Source organism: Mastigoproctus giganteus, chromosome 12, assembly GCF_048544385.1.
Source record: "Mastigoproctus giganteus isolate SK-2022 chromosome 12, ASM4854438v1, whole genome shotgun sequence".
Taxonomy (NCBI): domain Eukaryota; kingdom Metazoa; phylum Arthropoda; class Arachnida; order Uropygi; family Thelyphonidae; genus Mastigoproctus; species Mastigoproctus giganteus.
The window spans coordinates 165,719,683-165,744,558 of record NC_143586.1 but is presented as its reverse complement, the minus strand read 5'-3'; the positions used below and the strand labels follow the sequence as shown (position 1 = coordinate 165,744,558).

Here is a 24,876-nt window from a genome sequence, read left to right as displayed (position 1 = left end):
AATAACTAATGGCAATTATGAATGTGTATTTCACTTTTATTGTACTTTAGTTCAACATTAGTATAACAAGGCTATATGATATATGTGAAAGGACTCTGATTATGAATAAAAACTACACAAGGCAGAAATAATCTCCACTGTTTTAACAGTAGCCTGTGATCTAAGAAACTGGCCAACACACTTGGACCAGGTGGAAGCTTTATCTTATCAACCCACAAATGTTTACATGAAATCTGATCCACCATTCCCATGATTATAATACTGGAGCCCTAACAAGCACATCTGATTGGACATTCTTTTGGGTTAGGAGTTACAAGGTAAGAAGATTTCCAGGATATTATAATAAATGTAAGTTTAATAATAGTTTCTACAAGATCTACTTTTAATGTTTTGTCACACAACGTCATGATCCCCACAGGAATGGCTGTGAATGAGTCCACTGCTTGTACTATTTGCAGCATGTATTCAAATGCCAATCTACACTGAAAGGATAGAATTCATGGGGTTCGTGGGAAATGCAATGCTGACAAACCCACTGCTTTCACGTAGACGGTAATTTGATGCTAGTATGGATAACTGACTTTGAAAGAGGGATGATAGTGGCTTCCAACGCATGGGTCACACTATCACAGAGGTGATACAGAAATTGCACTATTCCCATTTGACAGTATCAAGAGCGTATCTGGAATAACATCTCATCACGGACAGCACTATGGGTGGTGAAAGGAGGCAAATTAAAGTCTACGTCTGTCTCGCATTGTTTGAGCCAACCGGAGAGCGACAGTGGCACAAATCACCACCAACTTCAACAAGGGAGGTGCCAGAAACGTCTCCACCAAGAAGATCATTAGTTAGAATAGGTTATGGGAGATACTCACCCACCAGAATCCCATTGCTAACACCACAACACAGGATTCTATGCCTCAGGTGGGCAGGAGCAGCAGTGTGTAGCACACGCTTCTTGATTAGACCGGGGTTTGAGGCCTGGCCACCAAATACGGAGGATGCGGAAAGGTCGGGGAATGACCACTGCATATCCCCGGAGCAATATGGCCTTAGTTGCTAATGCTCCTAAAAACCAAATAACAAACAAACAAGCCTCAACTGGGCGAAAGAATATCAGCACTGGACCTTGGATGGTTGGAGATGAGTCCTGTTTCCAGCTATTTTGAGGTGGATGGGAGGGTGCATCTTTGGCTAAACAGCACCAAGCTGTTCACGCAGGTCTGGGCTATGTTCAGCTGGCACATGTTGGGACCTCTGGTACGTCTAGATGCATCTCTTAATGGTACAGGTTACGTGTCCATCCTTGCAGACCATCTGCATCCCTTCATGGTCATCATGCACCTACGGGACAATGTGCCTCTCCACAGAGCATTCTGCAGATTTTACCACCATGGAATGGCCTCCCCGTTCACCGAACATGAACACTGTGTAAAGGTCCGTTCAAGCTTTGGATCCTCGACCCAGGAATGCAACTGAATTATGGATGGAAATAGCTGTGGAATGCTTCCGTGAACTCAATGCATTGTTGTGCGACTGCCCTTATTCAGGCGAGAGGTGGGCCTACCTATTACTAGGTAGGTATCCCACGATTTCTGCCCACTCAGTGTAATATGCAATACTAGCTCGACTGATGGTACTTTATTTATATTACTAAAGAAACAAGCAGATGCTTCTGGGACAAATAAAACTACTTTTGGGATATATTTTTGTAATAAATAAAGTGAGTGAAAATTGGCAATGTAACAGATTATCAGTTTTGACCCCTTAAAACCCCTTACGATCCCTATGGGAACTAACAACTTTATTTGCACGCATAGCAAAGTTGTTGGATAAATACTGATTCTACTAGTTCCTTAAGTCATTCATTAAAAAAAATTAATTGGAAGGCAGTAGAGTGGTGACTTGAGATAAGTGCACACATATAAAAAAGAGAAGCCTTGGACACTCAGAATAAACTTTATTGCCTTCACAACAAGCTGCCCTGGTACTGCACTTGGTAGATTAACCATTTAGAGATGATGTTACATGGCCAAAGGGTTAATCTACTATATCCATTGTCTTATCTTTTAAACAAATGGCAAATCATTTTTTTTTTATGATATCATCTGTTTGAAAGTATCAGAGAACTATGTGAAGACAAAGATTATAAAAATAAAAGAGCTGATTAGTTATTATGGTGCCAGAAATGCACAATAATATGTTTGTATCTTCCACATTTTTTTTTGCCATTTCATTTCTGGATTTGGTGGGGGAAAATATGGTTTTCCTCTCTCTTAAATGCAGATTTCAGAAATGGCTGAGCAATTGCATTACTCTATTTTTTCACATGTCATTTTTCTTTAAAAAAAGAACCACATGTGTACACATGAAAGATATTTTATGTGAAAACATCTTTGACGTCAGTGCTGTCACTAACACTGATTCGGTAGAGAAACGGACTCCAAATGTATTTTTCAGATTTTATTAAACTTTTTATTCTTGCATACTTCACTCAGCTGGAGTTTTAGCCATCTTCAAAATACTCTTAACTGACATTAGATTTGGTATTTTTACAATTCAATAGTTAGAAAAATCCATTAGACTAGTATGGTGTCATAATCAAAAAATACTGCAGGAAGTGATTGTTGCATTCTTGAATCAAGACAGTTTTAGGAAGTGACGTTATTTTCATAAGAAAATTTCATTACCAATCGATTTTACCCCAGTGCCGTCACATAGTGAGGAAACCTCTTTGGGGCATACATATTCACGTTGGACGATATCCTTGTAGTCAAAAAATTCTAGAAACACGGCATTCACTGTGTTGCACATTTATGAGTTATGGGAAAGGAGTCTTCCGTGGATGAATGCAGTTTGGTTTCATGATTATACTTATAAATCTGCATTTCATCTACAGTTATAATACTGTATACTCCACAATATGAGAGATTCCAAAAGTTTGTAGTATATTATGCCTTGTGCATTTATTTCTTACTAGTAATATTACTATGTACACATTGTGGAGTTATACTGCATGACTGTACCACCAGGGCACCTACCCAACCAGCGATGATAGGCCAACAAGCCTTGAAACTGTGCTGTCTGGGTGGTGGTATTCACTGAGAATAAGTAACAATAGTCTTCTCCACTGGTGAAGTGTTACTTATTCGAGGTAATGCAATACATGGTAACTTGTTGTGAAGGCAGTCGCAATATGAGATACAATTAAATCAATGCTATTTATACTGATAGTTCTGTAGTATATTATGCCTTGTGCATTTATTTCTTACTAGTAATAGGATACCATAAATCAAATATCACTGTGAGTTGACACTGGTTATTAATGGATTTCCAAGCAGAGGGAAAAGCATGTGGAATGAAAAGGTGACACAGGTTTTCAGAACAAATGTAGAAATGCCATCGTGTCCTTGACTTACCTAGTATCACGATTGTTTGAAATTCTTCTGACAGAAGACCATCAATATAAACGTGTACTACAAGAAGTAGTCTTTAGCTGAAGTGGCAATAGAGCCATGAGGTTTTAACATGTGGAAGTACAGAAGGGCAAAATCTGCAGGCAAGAGACCAGGAGAGATTTTAGGCCAGAGAAGATTGAAAAGAGGAAGTCCTGAATTACTAAATCTTTGACAGGGAATATCAGAGTGGATATTTTATATACCACCACAAAGTGAAAGAATATAGCAAATAATTAGGACACCTGATAGTTTGGATTCTGTCAGAAAAAGTAAGTGGACATTACTAAGATTGGAACAGAGGTTACATATATTTGTGAGTTTGGTCGGTGCCATTAGATATTTCCTAATCAATAATAAATGGTAACGAAAAGATGCATAAATGTTAGTCCAAATGTTTATAATTATGCGGTAACTACTTGCATATCAAAATTAAAATCATGAAGATTGGGTTGTACTTTGGCCCTCTTCCTGGTAAACTAAAAGGGGTTTTAATTTTAAATCCCCCGCGGCATTACCACCCAACAATAAAGTCAACCAATCCTTCCGCACTTGAAACCTGACATGTTTCTTTCTTCTTTTAGGCATTTGTTTCCAAAAAAAGTCCTGCTTCATCTATGTTAAAAACTTGTTGAGAAGTATAACACATAATACCCCCTTCAATAATTTTTAACAAGTTCTTTTTTGAAAGTTGCAGCTTCTCCCTGGGTTTTAAATGGTTCCACATTTTTTTTTAATATTTAACTGAATTCTTCAATAAAATTAGTTAAAGTCTCTCCATTTCAATCCTAATAGCCAGCCTAGCCCTAGTTGCTTGCAGTGAAACACCTGTCTTTCCCGCTGCTAAAATTTATTTTTTATAATTGTTCTTACAGTTAATCTTGCCAGTCCTAAATTATGGAACACATCCAGTTGTCATTAACCGGAATTGATTCGCTTCAAAATGTCTAATTTAATTTTAAAATTCAGTCTTTTTCTTACATTTATAGTCTTCATACTGCATCCAGACGTTGTTTCTTTTTCATTCTTATCCGCCATTATTAACTCTTCGAAAATGTAACTGCATTGGTTGCATTAATTGTGATACAATGTTTGAGTAAACTGTCCGTTACGCACAATGTCTAGACTTCGGCTAAATGCATATAACGCAAATATTACAAGCAATATTGATCTCGGAACTATGTAACAAGTCACTGTACTGCAATTAAATTAGCACGTGGGAAACATTTTAATGCTGTTTTGCTATTCATTTTCAAGCTATCAATTTCGTTAAATATGCCAAAAATGCAATCTGTAAAAGAGTGTTAAAGCGAACAGCATTATAACGAGGGCCTGCTGTATTGAGGAGTGTTTGGGATGTTAAGATCTTTTTTGCAGATAAGTGTGTTCTATTAGTTTGACTATTAACAATGTATGCAGTAGATGGGGTGGGAAGGCATGTTGTATGAAAAATTTTGATATGGTGTACATTGCAGTAAGAATATACCCTTGTCCTTGGCATAATGTGGCTTCAACAAAAGCTCTGAAACATCCTTCCAAGACTGAGAAGTACATGGTTAGTAATGTAAAAAACTAGTGAGCATAACTGGTGGGCAACCTTGAGCTGCAATAAAAATATGAGCACCAACTGTCATTCTTTTACACTATGTGAAAAATAAACAACTTGATCTGTATTTAGGAAGGTAGAGAAAGTTTCAGAAATTAATCTTGACCCTGTAAAAAAACTTTTTCTTATAGGTCCCATGTGCCTAGCACTGGCAAGTGAATATCATCATTGATGTTATGGTAATCCTAGTCTCAATCTTGAATAGTCAAGGTTTAAATCAAATCATAGCTATAATTTATCCCCCCCCCCACCAATGATTGAAGAGAGGGGAGCTATGTATGTAATAATCTGGTTTCAATTGTATTAGTTTAGCTAAGAGCTTATAATTATGGTATTCACCTCTTAATCCAAAAATTAAAGAAGTGGATTTATATAAGGTGAACAGAATTAAAATATTTAAGAACATACCCCAAGGAAGAAAGGATATGCATATCTTTTCTTCCTTGGGGCATGTTCTTAAATATTTTAATTCTATTCACCTTATATGAATCCACTTCCTTAATTTACGGATTAAGAGGAGAGTACCACAATTATAAGCTCTTGCTAAAAACTTTCTGGTTTTAATCAGGGAACTGGATTCACAGCAATCTCAAACAAATCAGCTGTTAATGAATGTTTGCCTATTGTAGGTATTATCTGCTGTTGTGAGCAAGTAAACTTATCCCCATTTTTTGTAATTAATGTTCAATGAACATTCTAAACAAAAACCTAATGTGCAGTTACTTTAACATTTTTGGTATCATTCATTTATATTTAACCAAGAAAAAAAAAATGATATATTTTTTTTCCTACTCACACCATAAAAAATTTGATACACGTGATACTATACTGCAGATGAGAAGATTTCCTGAACTTCACTTGAAAATGAATCACACAGTAGGTTCAGAAAATGTCATAACTGTGCAAGACTTGAGTTAAATGCCTCTTTTTTTGTTAATATTACTTAGAACCAATAAACAAAAAAAAAAAAAAAAAAAAAGACTAAACAATGACCACAGTTATAAAAGGAAAGGAAAATACAAAAGCTGATTCTTAATAAAATCAGCTTTTGTATTTAATAGAATTCCTAACTCGATATAGACTAACATAAAATTATTTAATGTAAAATGTATACTTACATAAATGTATTGTGAAGGCTCCCCATTGTGTAGAACTAGCATGAAAGTTAGCATTCTCCACATGCAGATACCTGGTACTAACTGTCTGAGATCTTAGTCTGTTAAATAATGCTACTCTAGACCCTGATGCTATGCATACTAAAAGAGCAAAAGTTAACAACAAATTATTCCTTTATTCAATTGTTTCAATCTATAAAAAATGTTCTACAATGCTAGCTAATGGTTGTCAAGCACAGTTTCAATCATTCACCATCTATGATCCATGTTTAGAGAACACCACAAATGGTGCTATACATTTAGATCTAGAAAACATATGGGATGAGGCAATTAATTTACTAAATTTAAGTTGTGTTTGGTGGAATATATATATATATTGAGTTGGCTCTGCATTAGCAACACCTACCTAATACCTCATGGGGTATAAGGTAAGTGATGCCCATCACATCTTAGCATAGACTTCACAAAGAGTTACAGAGTATTGTTGCCCATTGTGTCCAATAATGACTGCACACTATCAGGTGGTTGGTTGTAGTATCGAATGAACTTTTCCAGTTAGTACTAAATACGCTCCCCTAGTCATAATTATGACAGCATCCTTGGATTCGAGGGTGACACGAGTAATTACAGACCTGTCAGCTTAGCTTCTGTTCCAGCAAAAATAATGCAGGACCATCTGGATAGGAGTGCAGTTAAACTTCAGCCACAGCATGGGTTTGTTAAGGTGAAATCTTGTCTGTTCAATCTGATTAGATACCATGATGCAGTCATAAAGGAAATGGACGCAAAAAAATAATTTTGATATCATATACTTGGATTTCAGGAAAGCTTCTGATACTATTGCACCTAAAAGGCTACTATACAAATTGGAGCAGTGTGATTAAGGGCAAGGGATGGTTGAGTGGGAGAAGACAGTTATCAATGGACACTGTCTTTGTGGAGCCCCCTAGGGTTCAGTGCTGGGCTCATTTTTATTTACTGATGATGGTATAATGTATAAGTTTGCAGGATGGTTAATAACAGGTAAGCTGCTGCAACAAGATCTAAGAAAATTAGGTGGTTGGGCTGAGAAATGGTAGTTGAAGTTTAACAATGATAAATGCAAGGTGCTGCATATGAGCAGCAGCAATCCCAGATGAATGTACCAATTGTGTAGTTCTACACTTCGGGGAGTGGAAAATGAAAAAGACCTGGACGTAATTGGGCAGTCAGATATGAACTTCTCTGGGCAATGCTGCCAGGACAGCTCAGAGTTTTGTATGGGATAAGGAGGTGATTATCACATTGTATAAGGCAATGGTCAGGCCACACCTTGAGTACTGCTGGAATGGGTAGAGAGAAGGGCAACGAGATTGGCAAGGTAATTCGATTGCGGTGTTTAAGACTTTGAATGGATGGGGAAAGCTCAATGCTGATGGGATTCTTCCTCTTGCTCAGACTATACACAAGGGGCATAAATTCTCACTGAAGAAGGATGGTTGTAGGATAGAAGTGTGTAAGTTTGCCTTCAACGAGAAGGTGGTTGATTGTTGGAACAAACTTTTATATGTTGTTGTGGAAGTGGATAATTTGAATAAATTCAAGAAAGTACTAGACATACTACTGGGGAGGTGGGATAGGTGAAATTGTATTTTTGTTTGATGATGTATAAGCTTGCTTTCTTATATCATTTGCCACTACTAATACTAAATGCATATACATCCATCAACATAATAGAGATGGAAACAGAATTCATCACACCAGGCAACAGATTTCTGACGTGTTGATGGTGATGTGCCAGTGTAATGCACCGTTTCTTGTGTCTTAAAGTGAGCATGAGTACTCATGATGGCTGTTGGCTATCATAGTCTATACAAGCTAATGTCCAGTCCATGTGGATATTGGTGTTTCTATTCCTACATTGTGATGAGTGGTTAACTGGGTCAGTGTGCTGTGTGACTTTTAATGAAGAATTTGGGATGTGATACTCATGAGCCTATATGAAAGCCACTTCTGTAATTAAAAAAAAAAAAAAAAAAAAAAACACTAACTCCTAGACTGGACTGTGGAAAAATATGTGTGTGTGATGAGTCGCAGTCTGCACTAATGGCTGGGGGGGGGGGGGGATCTTGTAAAGCTCTGCATCCAAGGCTAGAAGTGGTATCATGGTATAGAAAATGTTCTGGTGGTCCAGACTGGAGTTTGCTCATACTCTTAGAAGGTTGCATTACCTTTTTTCAGGATGACAATGCTCCACTGCTGAAAAAATTGTATTTGAACGTTTTTAGGAACTTTCCCAATATCTACCCAGACTTCCTAATTCTCCAGATCTGAATCCAATTGAGATTGTCTGGGATACATTGGAAGCAGTTCTCTACCAACCACAATACAGTAGTTGACAAATATCCTGTTGGAAGAATGGTCAAATCTGGAGCTAGACTCCCTTGGACACCATGCCACAACACGTGTGGACTGTAATTCAAGCAAAATGTAGCCCTATGAGGTATTGAATAAGGGTTTCTAATTTTTTGGCTAGTGTATATAGATAACACATGTGAACTGGGATACTACAGCCAAAGCAGTCCTTGGAAAAAAAAAAAACAATTATACTCTTGATATAAACAATTAGGGTAGGGGGGGGGGGTTCCTAATTCATAACTTGCATAATTTATGGAACTCTTTAGGATTTCTCTATCTAAAGATGGAAATGGGCACAGTTTGAGTTCAGAAGGTGTGCAGCACTGTCTAATACAACAGACACTACTGAGTAACAATTCCAAGAGTTTGAACTTTAAAAAGTATAAAAGGCAGCCATAAAAAGTAAATCCTTATTTAATGAGGTCCCTGACAGTTGGTTGACATGGACAACACTACTTGACGTATTACAGATATCACAGAAAAAGGTGATTTTATTGATAGCAATAAAATTAATTTCAAATATAGAAAAATATGTCATACAATTTAAATCAGTTAAAATTATGGGCAAGTTTGCATTTTCAATAACAAAATAATTTTAGAAACATAAATAATGAGCGGAGTGTGACTTATTGTTGTCAGGCTATTATTAGTAGTAGCAAATGATGAAAGAAAGCATCAGCCAAAAAAAAATTCTCACATCCCCTCCAATAATTTGTCTAGTTCTTCCTTGAATTTATTCAAACCATCCACTTTCAGAATCAACCACCTGCTGGCTGAAGGCAATGTCACTTGTTATTGATAAATCACCTTCTTTACATACATTCAAAAAATTCCCAGAATTACATGCTGGTATTTAAATAGTTTGCACTATAGCCATAAGGTTTTGTGAAGTATTGATATTGACCTTGGTCTACAGCAGTGGTTTTCAACCGGGGTGCCATGTAATTTGGGTTTAAGTTACTTAAACTTTTTTTTAAAAATTTATGTTTATTTCATTATAAAAAGGTGTACAGTATCTTTTTAATTTTGTAGTGATCTATAATTGATGTTTACTTAGTACCTCTATATATATGTATGTAATTTTTATAATTATATTATTGTAATAAATATCGTATAATATATATATACACACACACACACAGAGAAAATTGGATCTAACAGGCAGAAAATGGAGTAGGGGTGCTGTTATTAAAAAAAGATTGAAAACCACTGGTCTACAGGCTTGACCCCCTCAGTTGCATGTCGTCACAGCAGAATTTTACAGGTTGAAGAGCATGTAACATCAAGATCTTTAAACTTGGGGAAAGTGCTTTGAAGAAAACAGCAATTTACGAGTAGTTTAATCAGCTTAAAAACAAACAGGAAATACTGGAACTTTGGCATCCACTAAGTTCCTTCAAAGGAACTCACGTGAAATAAGCAAATGACTGTTGTTGAGACTGCTCATGAAGTTGGACTGTCTGTAGACTCAGTACACACAATATTTAGAGATTGTATCATGTGTTTGAAAAGTGGGTTCCACACTTGCTATTGGAAGATCAAATGGCTGCAGAGCCATTGCAGATTATTTGTTCAAAAAATCTATGCCGGATCCAAGCTTCATAAGAAAAGTAATCACTAGGGTTGAGAGTTGGGTGTTTGCCTATGACCCAAGGTGGAATCATCCAAATGGCACAACAAAATCTAATGTCTAAGTCATGCTGATCATTTTTTGACAAAGGCATAGTGCTTCTTCTCCCTATCACAAATTTGTGGGGTAGGGGAAAGAAGCATTACCGTTGCTTACTATGTTAAGTTTTGACATGTTTTCATGAGAATGTGAGGCAAAGACTATCTCAAAAATGGAAGGATGGCTGGATCCTACACCATGGCAATGATGGCAGTTCTTGGCTGCAAAAAAAAAAAAAAAAATCACAATCCCTTACCGTGCACTGTCTGACTTCTGGCTGTTCCCTAAACTAAAAATGGGGCTCTGGGATCATTTCGCTACAGTAGATGGCATCAAATAAAATGCCGAAGTGGTCCTATGTATTTTGAAAGAATGTTTCAAGCTTGGGAAGACCAATGCAAGTACTTTGAAGGTGATAAAATTAGTAAGCCCAACTGTTCAGTCAATAAACTTTTTGAGTGTATCTTGTATATACTGAAACAGGCATCCAACCACAGCATGTCATTCTCAATAAACTATGTATGCACTGTATTATTCATTTACAGTAAATTTCTTAAGTTTACTATACTAAAAATATGTATTACATTTAGTAGCTACTATGGAGTTCTAGTTCTGCATTAAATTTAATAAAGTGGTTAGCAGACAGCCATATAGGTATTTCCTAACCACTAAGGTTTATAACTATCCTACACTATTGATTAATCAGGTGATGACAATCGTGTGGCGAGCAATCACCAGCTTTTAACTAAATGAAGTGTTTAAACTCAGGAGGGTGGAGGAATTAGCAAATACAGAAATGTTTAAATTGCAAGCATTTGTGTATTTCTCAGTTATTGCCTGGAATGTACAGAATACATTCCAGGCAATAACTGGAACACAATTAAATTGTTCCATTACGATGAACTTCTCTGAGAGTGCATGAATCATTTCATTGTAATAAATATAAGTGATAATTATTTCAAAAAAATCAGCTTGGTCAAATAAGTTCTGCTACATTTTCTGCTTTACCTCACTTAAATTTCAACTATTAATTCAATTATACGCTTAGTGAAAATATTTTTTCAGTGATCATCATTTTAAAAGAACATTGTATAGTAATTCACTATGGCAGTTCTTGGCTGCAAAAAAAAAAAAATCACAATCATGCAGCAGCTTCCCTTAACGTGCACTGTCTGACTTCTGGCTGTTCCCTAAAACTTTAGTGCAAGTGAGGAAAAAAAAGTACTGAAAACTGGATTACTACTTTTAGTTGAAAATGAGTGTCATCTGCTAGAAAAGAACATGAATTTATTGCTTTGCATTACTGCTTTTTGGGAGGGGAGGGGGGGTGAAAAGATGCCAATATACTGTACCAAATTGGATTAAAGCATAATTGTATAAAACTGAAATTTTTAATGTTAATGTAAATTTTCCAGCATTACAAGACTGAAATACAGCAAAAAGTGGCTGTTTTCAACTTCTGAGAATAATAATAGGTCATTCCCATTTAAAAATCACATGGAATAATGTTTTCTTTCTTTAATCATGATATATTGTCCCTTCAAACTTTGATGAGAAATGAAATGTACAATAACATCACCCATCTGTCTTTGTCTGGATTTAATGATAATTAGTATTATAACTGCAATAATACTCAATTTTGTTCAAAAATAAGAATATACCTTTCCTATTATTACAGGACATCTCTAAAATAATGAGTTGGAGACTTAAATTATGATTAAAAGATACTTAAAGTGACATACAAATAATGTGTCAAGGTACATACTTGGGTATTATCTGGAACTGACTTCATGTAAATAATATGGCCAATACTAATAAAGAATTAAATTTTATTCTCCCACCATTTTAGAAAAGTTGTAATAAGTCCTTATTATTTTCTATACCAAACTAACTACAAGAGGTATTTACAACTAATAATATAAACAAAACATATTCATGTATAATAACTTACAATCTGCATTTTTGATTGACTGTTTCTTCTTCGAAGGTTTGGATATGACTTTAATCCGCTTACTATGAAACACACCGATATCTTCCCCATTACCATAAAACATCTTTACTGAAAGCATGAAGTGTTTTCTCTTATCTGAATCACTGATATACAGAGTTTTGGCTGCACAGTAATTCTAAAGATAAAAATGCCTATTTTAAAAAAAAACTGAAAAAATGATGCTCTCCATATATATATATTTAAACAAAACAACATTCACTAAATAAATATAAAACTGAAAATAAACAAAACTGTATGCATCAGATCATTGGTTCTCAAGCTGTCTACTTTATCAAAAGTCTTCAGGGCATATTGATTGCTGCTTGCCCCAACTTTTCTCATGAGACACTGCATTAGATAGAAGTTCAATAAAAACTATACAGGTAACTGCTTTAATAGATTAGAATGAACAAGAGCAGTTTTGCTGAGAAGGTTCAGAATGTTATAAAAAGAGAATTTGATACCAAATTCAAAGCATGAACATAACTTTTGCTTAAATTAAAAAAAAAAAAAAAAACAGTGTTACCTTTTGAGATTAAAATAAATGTGCATGAAATACTTGCAATATTTTACACTCAAGTTGATATTTTCTTATTAATCTAACATCAGGGCTGGCATGACCAGTAAGATTAAGAGATTAAAAACTCACAAGTCACTAAAAAAAAGTATTAATTAACAATGTATATACAGTCATTTTATTGTAAAGCCATGCACACAGCTACCATTTAGAGGCTAGTGTAAGAAAATATTTCTTACACTAGTCAGAGCAGGAAGAATGATAATCCTTCCTGCTCTGACTAGTGTAGAAAGTATTTCTACGGATTTATCTAGCAGTACAGCATCTAAATCATTCTTACAACTGGAAAATGTCTGAAAATAAATACAGTAGTACAAACTCTCAAATCCAGAAACCATGGGATAAGACTGTTGCCATATTTCAGAATGAAACCTCACATGACAGTGTAATACATTTTGTTTTGCAATGATACATCCTATTCTTCACAATTTTTTAGTAATAATGGCAAATGATGCAAAAAACCAAGATTATACAGCATCAGCCAAAAAAAAAACCCTACACAGTTCACCCATCCACAACAGATGGAAGTCTGTTCCAACAATCAACCACCACCCTCTGGCTGAAGGCAAACTTCCACACAACTATCTTGCAACCATCCTTCCTCTGTCTATAGAAAACTACTTCTGATTTACAAAATATTTCTCAGGAATGCATAGTATTCTGAGAAAGGAAGAATAACGAAAGAAAACCGAGTCAAAATTAAAAGGATAAACTGTGAAAGAACAGACCAAATAAATAAAACACGTTTTATATAATAAGAATAAAGGCTAAAATGAAACTGCTACTAAATGATATCAAACAAGATTAGATTAATATGTAATGGTGATTCATATTAGACACTACATGTAATAAATAATCACTTGTTAAAAGAAGTTGTATTTTGTTTTAACCCCAGAGGAGATAAATCAAAATACACCATATCCTGAATAAGTGAACAATACATAATTTGTTTAAGCAATTTCTAATGCAAAATGCCATTATCTAAAAACTGGATTTATGTATGAAGAAATAACCATTGAAATACATTTTAAAACTAATTATAAATACTAAATGGTAGATGACTTTCATCAACCGATGAAATACCACCACTTTGCTTAGTGGAGGCTTGACTGTAATGATACTATTATTATTTTAAGAAGCTTACATAAATACAACAATAATATCAGTACGTATTTCAGTAGGGGTATAAAGACTTTTTAAAAAGTTCTCTTTGTTATCCAAGTTCTTATTTCTTGATCAGTTCACCGTACTATGCTTTATTAGATTTGCATTACTGTATTTTAGAACTACTATACATATAGTTCCCCCTCTAGACTATAATGAAGAATGTAAAAAGGGGGTCTTTCAAAGGAGCAATCTAATTATTTTGACTTAACTACAGGATAAAATCATATTTGGGTTTCCAGGAAACCCAAATGATTTTATTTACGTTTCAAGTAGAAACATTCATATATATTCAATGCGTAATGGAAAGCATCTGCCATCTTGCAAAGCTGGAGCAAATAAACAGCATGGAACTTACAGATGGGTCTCAGTCATGTCTACTTCCTACATATTCACTGACCTCTATCCCTGCTGCTAAACTCAACAGCAGGACTCAATTTCAGCAAAGATAACATTCATGATGTTTGGCCACATGTATTGCTATTCATGTTGATGCCCACCATAATTTTGTAAGTAAATACTGCTGAACTGATACACAAACTTTATTATACTTACAATTAAAACAAAAAATATAGGCACACATCCAAGCAAAATGTATATAAAGTAGGATATATATATAGTTATTATGATATGCAACATGTATAATATCTCATATTATGTTGTTCATTATTTACTTTGTTTTCCCACTTTAACCATACAGTCAGAATTTTTAATGAATCTGAACTATTTGGTGGAATTCATTCTTTGCAAAGTCTGTTGATTGGCAATCTTATTCAGCAGCTAAGAACAAGTTTAAGAATGCTAAAGAAATGAATTCCATTTTGCTTTAACCTTAGTTAGATCGCTACCTCCGCAATGTTGGGAAGCAATTTATTCAAGTGTTTGACAACCTACTGCCCATAGGTGAACTTCTTGTGATCCAATTTTCTGTTATTCACTACGATTTTATATTTGTCTCACCTGAAGGGACAGCCCTTCCTCATCCATTTTAGTCAATGCCTTCAGTGCCATATACAGAAACAAAAGGACAGAGTGAAGAATGGCACACAACAAATTTTCCACCCCCAAAGAAAGTGCATACGAGCAAATCCAGATTCTGCTTCTGTTCTTCGGTGAGATTTTTTGCCATCATTTTTGCCCAATTGTCTGATAAAATGTCATGGATGGCTTAAGTCACTCACATGCCATTAAGTTCATGGTCAGGCAAAGGACCCTCTCCACATTCTCCTCTGTTGTTGTCAACAGAGGAGACCTGTGCATGGTTCAGCTTCAATGACTTCATGTCCTTCCAAAAAGGCCTTGTGCCATTAGAAAACTTGATCTGCTTACTTCATGATGATTTGACACAACTACTCCTATTGTGTAAGGGGATTCAACCTACATGCTGATATGTGGTATGCATGACTAGTGCTGCCATATGTTTTATCAGTCTCATTAATTTTGTGGCATACCTCATATATGCAACCAAATCCTTTTAAAGCAACATAGCCTGGCTCAGATTGTTAATTACCACCTTCAAATCATTAGCAAACTTTTACAAATTACCTCTTGGATACCCTCATCAATATCGTTTATGAAAATTAGAAATGGGAGGGGGACCCAACTTGCTATGCTAGTCCACCATGAAGACTGACCATTTATGACAAACCTGTGTCTCCTATCTTTTAGCCAGCCTGCAATTCGGAGTAGGATTTTACCAGTAACTCCAACTTCTTTCAGTTTATATAGGAGCTTCCACAAGGTACAGTATCAAATGTTTTACTAAAGTCTATATAATGTCAAAATTGTTACCTGCATATTCAACTGTTTAATGAATACATCACAGTAATTTACCAAATTTGTTGGACATGACCTCCCCTTAATGAACCCATGCTAGGATCTATTCAGGATACCATTCTAGTTGAAATAGTCCTGAATTGCATCTTAAACTACAGACCTTCCCTACCAAAAATATCAAACTTACTGGCCTAGTTACATGGAAAGAGAAGAATGATGATATCCAGGGTCCTGAGCTGGATATCGTCATTCTTCCATTTCAGGGTAACTCAGAAATTTTTTTTTTGCCTGGTGCAGCAAAAGCCTCTGCCTTTCTTGCACCACATGGCTAATAATGATAATTGAATTGCCTACTTCTCTTTATCGTCACCTTTGTGGAGTGGGGGAAGGTCTTCCCCAAGTCCAATGACACTCATTAACACTTCCAATATTTTGATAGTCACATGCAGCCTTTTTAATTACAACTGAAACCATCTTCCCCTATGAGTTCATTATTTCACTTATTTTATAGCAGTCTGATACCCTCTGATTCCCTCAAGTTTCAAGCTTGCTTTTGACTGTAAATATTAATGAGACGTATCTATTCAATTCATCAGCCATTTCTGCTGGGATTTCTATGGACCTTCCACTGCAACCAGTTAAGGGATCTATTGGATTTACTCTCTTCATTCTCATCTATGAACTCATTATATCTCTTAAAAATCTTCATTATATCATTATATCATTATACTGGATATAATATCCAGTCCTTTATTGTAATTAGCTTTTGCCTCTCTCTCTCTCTCTCTCTCTCTCTCTCTCTCTCTCTCTCTCTCTCTCTCTCTTACCCTATCCATGGTTTTTTTGTTACATATACGTGCAAATTGGCTTGTGAACGTACATCCGAAGACATGGGCATGATGTGGCTGAAACTGCTAAGACATTGTTTGGGGGGGGGGGGGGTTGCTATCCACAAGTACAGCCTACAAACAGCAACTCTTTATTTTCCTTTTGTTTCTTTTAATGCCAACTACTCCTATATATTCCAATAAGAAGTGCACTCTTGTTACATCGTACTCCAAGCAATAAAATCATGCATCTGGAAGTGGGGGAGATGACATTCATTTCCACAATGATGGACCAACTTTATAAGCAACCTGTTATTCTTTAATTATGCAACTCAAATTAACAGAATTTTGACCCTTTGGCACTTGCACAAAATTCAAGGTGAATTAGCATTCAATGTGAAGATTTTTAAGAGAAAAAAAGAGTGATTGCTGGATTGAGAGCACAAAAGAACAATAAAAAAAAACAGATTTTCAAAAAAAAAAACAAAAAAACAAGTGTATAGTAATAAACATTAATAATTACTTTTCCATTGAAATCTAACTGTTGCATTTCCTGATCAGAATTACCAATACCGATAAAAGCACATAGTTGTGCACCCTGTTCAGTTTCACCATCTTTCACCATTTGTTCCTGTTTCTTTCGCCAGCCATCTCCCAACAAATAAATACATGGAGGGGGGCAAAAAAACCTGAATGAAGAAAAGAATAAAAATCCTTAATTTGTAATAACAATGTGCATTTTACAATAAATAAAAAAATAAAGATCTTTCTTCCAATTATGTCATCATATAAAAAGTGTGATAAAAATGTATTCGAATTGCACAGTGAGGTCTTAGTTCACGAGCATCCAATTTACAAATTTTCGGCCTTGTGAAATTTCTGACACCAGCCATTGAAATTTACAAACTCTTATTTGATTGTAAAAACTTTTTTACCATCTTCATAATTGCCTTTTGAAAGTAAAATGGGTATGGGTAAGGATGAAATATTTTAACTTTCACGTAGTACAGGTGACCCCTGCTTAACGCTGATAATTCGTTCTGGAAAAACAGAGGGCTAAGTGAATCTGCACTAAGCGAGCACCACATTCCCACATAAGGTGACATATTTATTAATTATATTGATGAAGGCATACCAGTATAATCAGAGTATGCTACTGCATACTAGCTCTAGACAAATTAGGCAGGTGGGCTAAGAAGTGCCAAATGAAGTTTTGAATATTTATAAATGCAAGGTACTTCACACAGGGGAGAAGTAATCCCACATTAATGTACTATCTGTCTGGTACCACACTCAAGGCAGTGGAGAATGAAAAAGCCCTGCGGGTCTTTTTCATTCTCCAATGGTGCAGTCAGATATGAATTTCTCTGAGAAGTGCAGCCAAGACAGCTCATGAGGTTTTTGCCAATGATATATAGAAATTTTGCCTGCTGGGATAAGGAGGTGATTATCCCACTGTAAAAGGCTATGGTTAGGTCACATCTTGAGTACTGCTTACAGGTCTGGAAGCTTCATTTTAGGAAGGACATGGATCTGTTGGAATGGGTGCAGAAGAGAGTAACAAGATTGGCGAGGGGAGCACAAAGGTGCTCCCACTAGGAAAGGCTTCAGTTTTGCAAATTGCAGTGTCTGGAGACTAGGCACCTGCAAGGAGATCTGACTGAGGTGTTTAAAACTTTGAATGGATTGATGAAGCTCAATGCCGATGGAATCCTTCCTCTTTCTCAGACTACACACACAAGGGTCCAAATTCAAATGAAAGAAGGATAGTTGCAGGGTAAATAAGAAAAAATTTTCCTTCAGCCTGCAGACAATAGATTGTTGGAAAAAATTTCCATGTGGTATTGTGGAGGTGGATTTCAATACATTCAAGCAGCAAACAGAAAAACTGTTAGAAGGGTTAAATGGAACAGGTGATATGGTAACAGTTGGCTTTTTTTTTTTTTTTTTTTTCTGATGCTGTATAAGTTTGTTTTCTTGTATCACTTGCCACTACTATACTAATAATGGATGTTCCACCTCTGCCCACTCACAAAAGGAATTCAAAGTAGGCACTCTAGAGTAAAAAATATTTTGAATTATCTGGATGGAAAATTTTGAATATTTTCTTCCAGGAAGAAATACTGCATTAGAGGTTTTAAACTTTTGTATATTAGCTCATGTAAAGCCAAAAATATAATTTTTGAGCATCATTTCAACTGGTCATTCTTTTTGATTGTTAGAGCTGGACTTCATGGGGAAGAACTGCAAAGGGTTGAAAATTTCTCATGCATCCAGTGGGATTTGAATCATCTCTTTCCAAATGAGTGAAAAATAGCAAATACACACTGAGATGGAAGATTTGAAAGTTATGAACTACAGCTATGCCCTTGTTCAGAAATTGTTATACATTCAGGATGGCATAAACAGATCTACTTGAATGTGAAGAGAAAGTTCATTATGCTCTTTCATATCACTGGGATTGTGCATCATGAATTTATTCCATTGTGACAAACTGTCAGTTGGCATTTCTACACAAAACTCTACAGAGAGTACTCAAAGAAGTGCTATGGAGTGCTGGAGATTGAGTATGTATTTCTTAATAAGAAATAAAAACCAAAAAATACACCTGTGGTCCCACTCTTAGTATTTCACAGCTCCAGCTCCCTGTAAGTTTTTCTTATTCCAAAAAAAAAAAAAAAAGTGCACTTTGAGGGAAGAAATTTCATGATAATTCAGAGGATGTTTTGTTGGCTGGTTGTTTAATAGTACATTGATAGCAATGCATTCTTATGGTGCATTGTCACAGCAATGCACCAAGTCACAAAATATAATACATTAATAAATATTATTAGTAGTCTATGAACAGGTCAACACATCAAAAGTAATAAATAATAACCAAATAATATAAGAAGCTGAATTCAAATATAAAAAGGGCATTATTATTCATTTGTGGATTAATGATGATAAGTTAGGTCACAATATATACATGTAACATGTATGCAATTCTGCCACACGCATGATGGAGGGGACTATAAGCTAAGAACCTTGAAAGACTTGAGAGAACCTGCAGGATTTTTGGTAGGAAAATTTTTACCATTTTGGCCCATCCTAGTAGGTAAAAGGAATTTATTCTGTAGAGATTGTATATAATCAAACAAAGGCGGTGCAAGGGTTGTTACTAATATCATTTAGGAATTCTTAAAGGTGCAGGGAAAGTTATTGGGATAGGAGTAATATAGGCACATGTTTACCTTATGGTGAGTAAGTAATACTTGCACAATTTTTCTAGCAAGATGCTTTTGCTGTTGTTGTAGTAGTAGAGTTTTTAGGAGCATCGGCGACTGAGTCCATATTGCTCTGTGCATACTGTCTGTAAATAGAGTGTGTTCTGTTGTCAATTTTATGTTTTGCTGGATGAAAACCCGTAGTTTTTGGGAGGGGAAAAAAAACAAACAAAAAAAAAAAACATGATATCTTGCGGGACAATGGGGCTCAACATCTGGTGAGTCTGGGCTGGCACACCTAGTACTGAGCTGGATATCATCATTTCTCTCTCTCTCTCTCTCTCTCTCTCTCTCTCTCTCTCTCTCTCTCTCTCTCAGGTTAACTCAGAAATATTTTTTCGGCTAGTGCAGCATAAGCCTCGGGTTCCTTGCACCATATGGTTAATAATAATAAAATTTCATGAGTTCTCGTTTATAGCTGCAAAAGCTGATATTGGCAAAATCTTCAAAGATAGTGATGTTTCAAATGAAACAGAAGATAAAGCAAGGGAAACAAGCTTAAATAAACACATTAATTGATGAAGGTATATCAGGCTTAATGTACAAGTTTGCAGACGACACAAAGGTTGGTAAGGATGGTATGCTACTGCAACAGGATCTAGAAAAGTTGAGCAGATTGGCTGAGAGGTGGCAATTGAAGTTTAACATTAACAAATGCAAAGCACTATACATGGGTAGCAGTAACCCCAGATTAACAAACCAACTGTGTGGTACTACACTCAGGGTAGTGGAGAATGAAAGATCTTGGGGTAATTGTGCAGTCATATATGAAGTTTGCTGAGCAGTGCAGACAGGTGCAAGAGTAGTTTATGGGGTCTTATCAATGATATATAGGACTTTTGCTAGCAGAGATAAGGAGGTGATTATCCTCTTGTATAAGGCAATGGTCATGCCACACCTTGAGTACTGTGTACTCATCTGGAGGCCTCATTTTAGAAAGAAATAAAGCTGCTAGAATGAGTACAGAGAAGGGCAATGAGATTAGTTGTTATTTGGTTTTTAGGAGCATTAGCAACTAAGGCCATATTGCTCCGGGGATATGCAGTGGTCACTCACTGACCTTTCCGCATCCTCCGTATTTGGTAGTCATGGCTTGAACCCCGGTCTAATCAAGAGCGTGTGCTACGCACTGCTGCTCCTGCCCACCCGGCTACGGAGGCGCCGGCAATGAGATTAGTGAGTGGAACAAAGGGTTACGTTACCAAGAAAGGCTTAAGTTCTGCAAATTTCAGCATCTGAGGACTAGGCACCTGTGAAGTGTATAAGGCCTTGAATGGTTTGAGCACACTCAATTCTTCCTCTTTCCCAGATTAATCACCTGAGGAGCCATAAATTCAAATTGAGGAAAGACAGTTGTAGAATACATGTGCAGAAATTTTCCTTTAGCCAGCTGGTGGTTGATTGCTGGTACAAACTCCCATCTGTCATTGTGGAAGTTGGCAGCTTAAATAAATTCAAGGCTGAACTAGACAAACTTGAAGAGTGAATAGAGGGTGAATTGGGAAGGGTTTTTTTTTTTTTTTTTTTTGGCTGATGCTATATAAGTTTGCTTTCTTGCATCATATGCCTCTACTAATGCTAATTTGTCATCTATTAACAAACGTCAACCACAACAGAACCAAAATATTCATAACATTTTAAATAATTGTGAAAATTCTAGTGTTAATTAAGAGTATTTGACCAATGATTAAGATTGATGTTCTTATCTTGTATGGATACTTTGAACCCATTTCAATCTAAATTCTGTATTTTAGTTCTTTGAGTTCTGAATTAATAAGGTTTTTATCATACACCATATGAGATGAAAAAGATGACTGCAAAAAAAAGGGAGTATCAACTTGTATGGCAATACATGATAAAGCACAACTTCTCAAAATGAGAAGTCAACTGACTTATATACTATACAAAAATTCAGATCTGCTGTACTCTTCACTACCTTTCAGCACTTCCTACAGCAATGAGGACAACTTGTTGAGGTGAGAAGTCATGAAACCATGGATTTGATATTTTGTGACAGTGAAACACTAAATTTTGCTACTAGCAAAGTACATAGTTTTCCTTGTGATTTCTTTTAAAGAAAGTTCTCTCTGTAATGCAACCATTTTATTTGCACATTGCTGGGATAGGAAAGTGATTAGAAGAGTGGGATATAATGACACTATATTTAACTTTGCTAGTTTGCATTCATGTGCATGGGGATTGTGCTGGAACTACCATAAAATTATTGCTGAGACAAACATGATAGCAGTAAAAGCTTGATACTAATTTGGATTGTCTCCAAGATAATTCAGGTTTGATTTAATTTTTATGACACATTGGTAACTTAGGCCATAATGCCAAGTCCAAAAGTAACATTAAAAGTTAATGTGTTATAAATAAGTTAACATGTAAAAATGAAAATAAATCAAGAAAAGCAGTATATCTCAATAAAAACAAGTAAAGGACAAGAGTGCATATGATAATTATTAAAATATATTTATACAGATGTAAAATTTAAAAATTCTGAGATGTTTTCACTATCAGATAATATCTGACTGGGTGTATAATGCTCAGCCACTTAGAGGCACTAAAACATAAATGGCATGAATTGATAACATTCGGACATTCAATAAAAAGGTGTTTTGTGTTAAAACGGTGCCATATGTTAACACAAATCACAAATGATTTTCTGCACAGACTACATACATAGCCTTAGTTGGACCACAGAATCAATCTGGTATTATTTGTTTGAAGCCTACCCGTGCCATGAGTGTTGCCATTGGCAGAGCAGTTTTGCTCACATTATTTGCCAGTAGTCTCCATAGGGGGACTAGCAGGAAATGCTTTGGGGAATGGATGCTTGCTGATTTGGTTACAATATCAGCCAAACTATTTCCTGTGGTCCCAATGGGGCTGCAGATCCAACTGAAAAAAATAAAATTAGTTTCCAAAGATAACGTAGCCTCTGCTGTAACTGGGGCAGAACTAGGCAACCATTATATTTCATCACTGATAAAGCTTGCAAGGAGTTTAAAGAGTTAGTATATATAACACAGTTTTTGGAGGTGGTATGCTTGTGTATGTTCAAAGGCTAACTCTATAGTGTGCAAATCTGAAGTGCATATGCTGCACACAGCTGACAATTTTTGACTTTAAAAAAGCTGGAGATCAGGCAAAGTAAGCAGAGCAAAAACAAGAGAATTTTCAGAAAAAGAAAGAAGTTTTTTAACATTCACACCACAAATGTAGTGTGGATGTTACACAATAAATTCAATTTACTGTTAAAAAAAACATTTTATATTAAAATGCAGCCATAGGATTTGTTTACCAGTATATTATGCTTTAAAACAGTAGATTGTCTAACATTTCTTTTTTTTTTTTTTTTTTTGTTGTGGATTTCTGTTTGGATAGCTTATACCGGACTCTGCACTGTCAATTGATAAAAACTGTTTTTATCAATTGGCAGTGCATCACGAGCAAATTTTCAGTAGATGTTTTGCAGTATCAGTTTTGTCAATTTCAGTTTTTCATACTGAAATTGACAGAAGCAGAAGTTATTATGAAAGCAGAAAGTGCATAAGTAGGCTTGAAATGTAAAAAAAATTGTCCCACGGCATGCCTAGAATTTTAATAATTCCTGATAGCAATGCTAGGTATGAAAGAATATTCAGCCAGGTTAGAAAATGAAAAACTTGAGTTTTTCTTTTTCTGGAGAAACCAGGAGAAAATGCTCCTGGCAATCAATCTAGAGAGAAGGGTCATTTTTGTAAACAAAACTTTGACAACATTTTTGAAGAGGACTTGACATTTGTTAACATTGTGCAAACATATCTTCCTTGAAGTATATCTGAACATCTCAAGAAAGACTAGATTGATCTATTTAATGGTAAGTAAAATGAATGATTCTTCCTTGTAGGCAGAATAACAATCATAAGGCACAAACATAAAATCTCAGGAAATAACAGATTTTTGGCTGATACAAAAAATAAAAATCATTTGGCCAAAAATGATTTTAAACATTACTGGACTAAACAAGCACTCTCAACAATAAAATAAGTCAGGCCAATAAGTATTAACCCCACAACTAAATATATAACAACGTACCAGGAATGTTACTTATGTAATATAGTTTGTAGCCAGTCGGTTTAATATATAATTCAGTTATAATGGTTTAAATGATATCTGTACCAAAACAAGTTAGGAAAGTGAATAACTGTTAGTTTATGACTTAAGTTTCATATTGTGTGTGTGTGTGTGTGTGTGTGTGTGTGTGTGTGTGTGTGTGAGTGAGTGAGTGAGTGAGTGAGTGCACCTGCATACACTGAAAGATTGTAAGAGAAGCTGCAGTACAGAAATAAAGATGTTGGTCTTTTTTGTACAGCACTTAAATGATCCCAACTAATGGCATATTTAAGAAGCAGGTGAAAACTTAGCTTTATTAGCCAATGTTGCTAATAAACAATTTCAGATCTTTACACGTTGGTACAAAGAGAATGTTTCTCATTCTTATCAGTTATGCTGCTGCAATAATCTACAGTATAGCATTACCCCAAAGCAAATGGAAAAGTGAAGAGTGCATCATAACTGCACAATTCATAAGGTAGTAGTCAAAACTGTGAGCCAAAATTATATTTTGAATGTTTACATTTGAATGTCAAATAATTACATCTCACATTCAAATGTCAAAAAAAAAAAAAGTCATGATCTATCATGAAAACACAAAAAGGCTGTAGCTACATATAAGAGTATTAAGATATCTTAGATATTAAGAGGAAATCCAAGGATTTACTAAACAAATACAGGGCAATGTCAGGAAAAAAATTGGGAGATTGGATGAATCTGAAAATGCTTGAAATTCTGCCCAGACACAACAGGAGGGTATATGTTGAGGGTCTTGTCAATCAATTTGGCCCATAGGGAGAATGTGTAAGGATCATGGGGTGGAATTTTCTCAGCATAGTCAGTGCTTGTTAACAGGAGAGACTGTTTTTACAGGGATAGGTTACACTTAAATAGAAAGGGTCAAAGAATATTTGCTGATGCTATTGAGGC

The 24,876-nt window shown here is 35.5% G+C and overlaps 1 protein-coding gene across 1 annotated transcript in view; it reads right to left on the bottom strand.

Annotated features, from left to right (window-relative positions):
- LOC150077572 (recombining binding protein suppressor of hairless-like) overlaps window positions 1-24,876 on the bottom strand; it is a 240,189-nt gene that overhangs the window by 51,200 nt on the left and 164,113 nt on the right. Inside the window, exons 7-9 of the mRNA XM_090386536.1 lie at window positions 17,103-17,268; window positions 12,197-12,371; window positions 6,183-6,320 (exon numbers count right to left, since the gene is read on the bottom strand). Coding sequence (XP_090242662.1) covers window positions 6,183-6,320; window positions 12,197-12,371; window positions 17,103-17,268 — 479 coding nt within the window. The remainder of the gene's footprint in view (window positions 1-6,182; window positions 6,321-12,196; window positions 12,372-17,102; window positions 17,269-24,876) is intronic.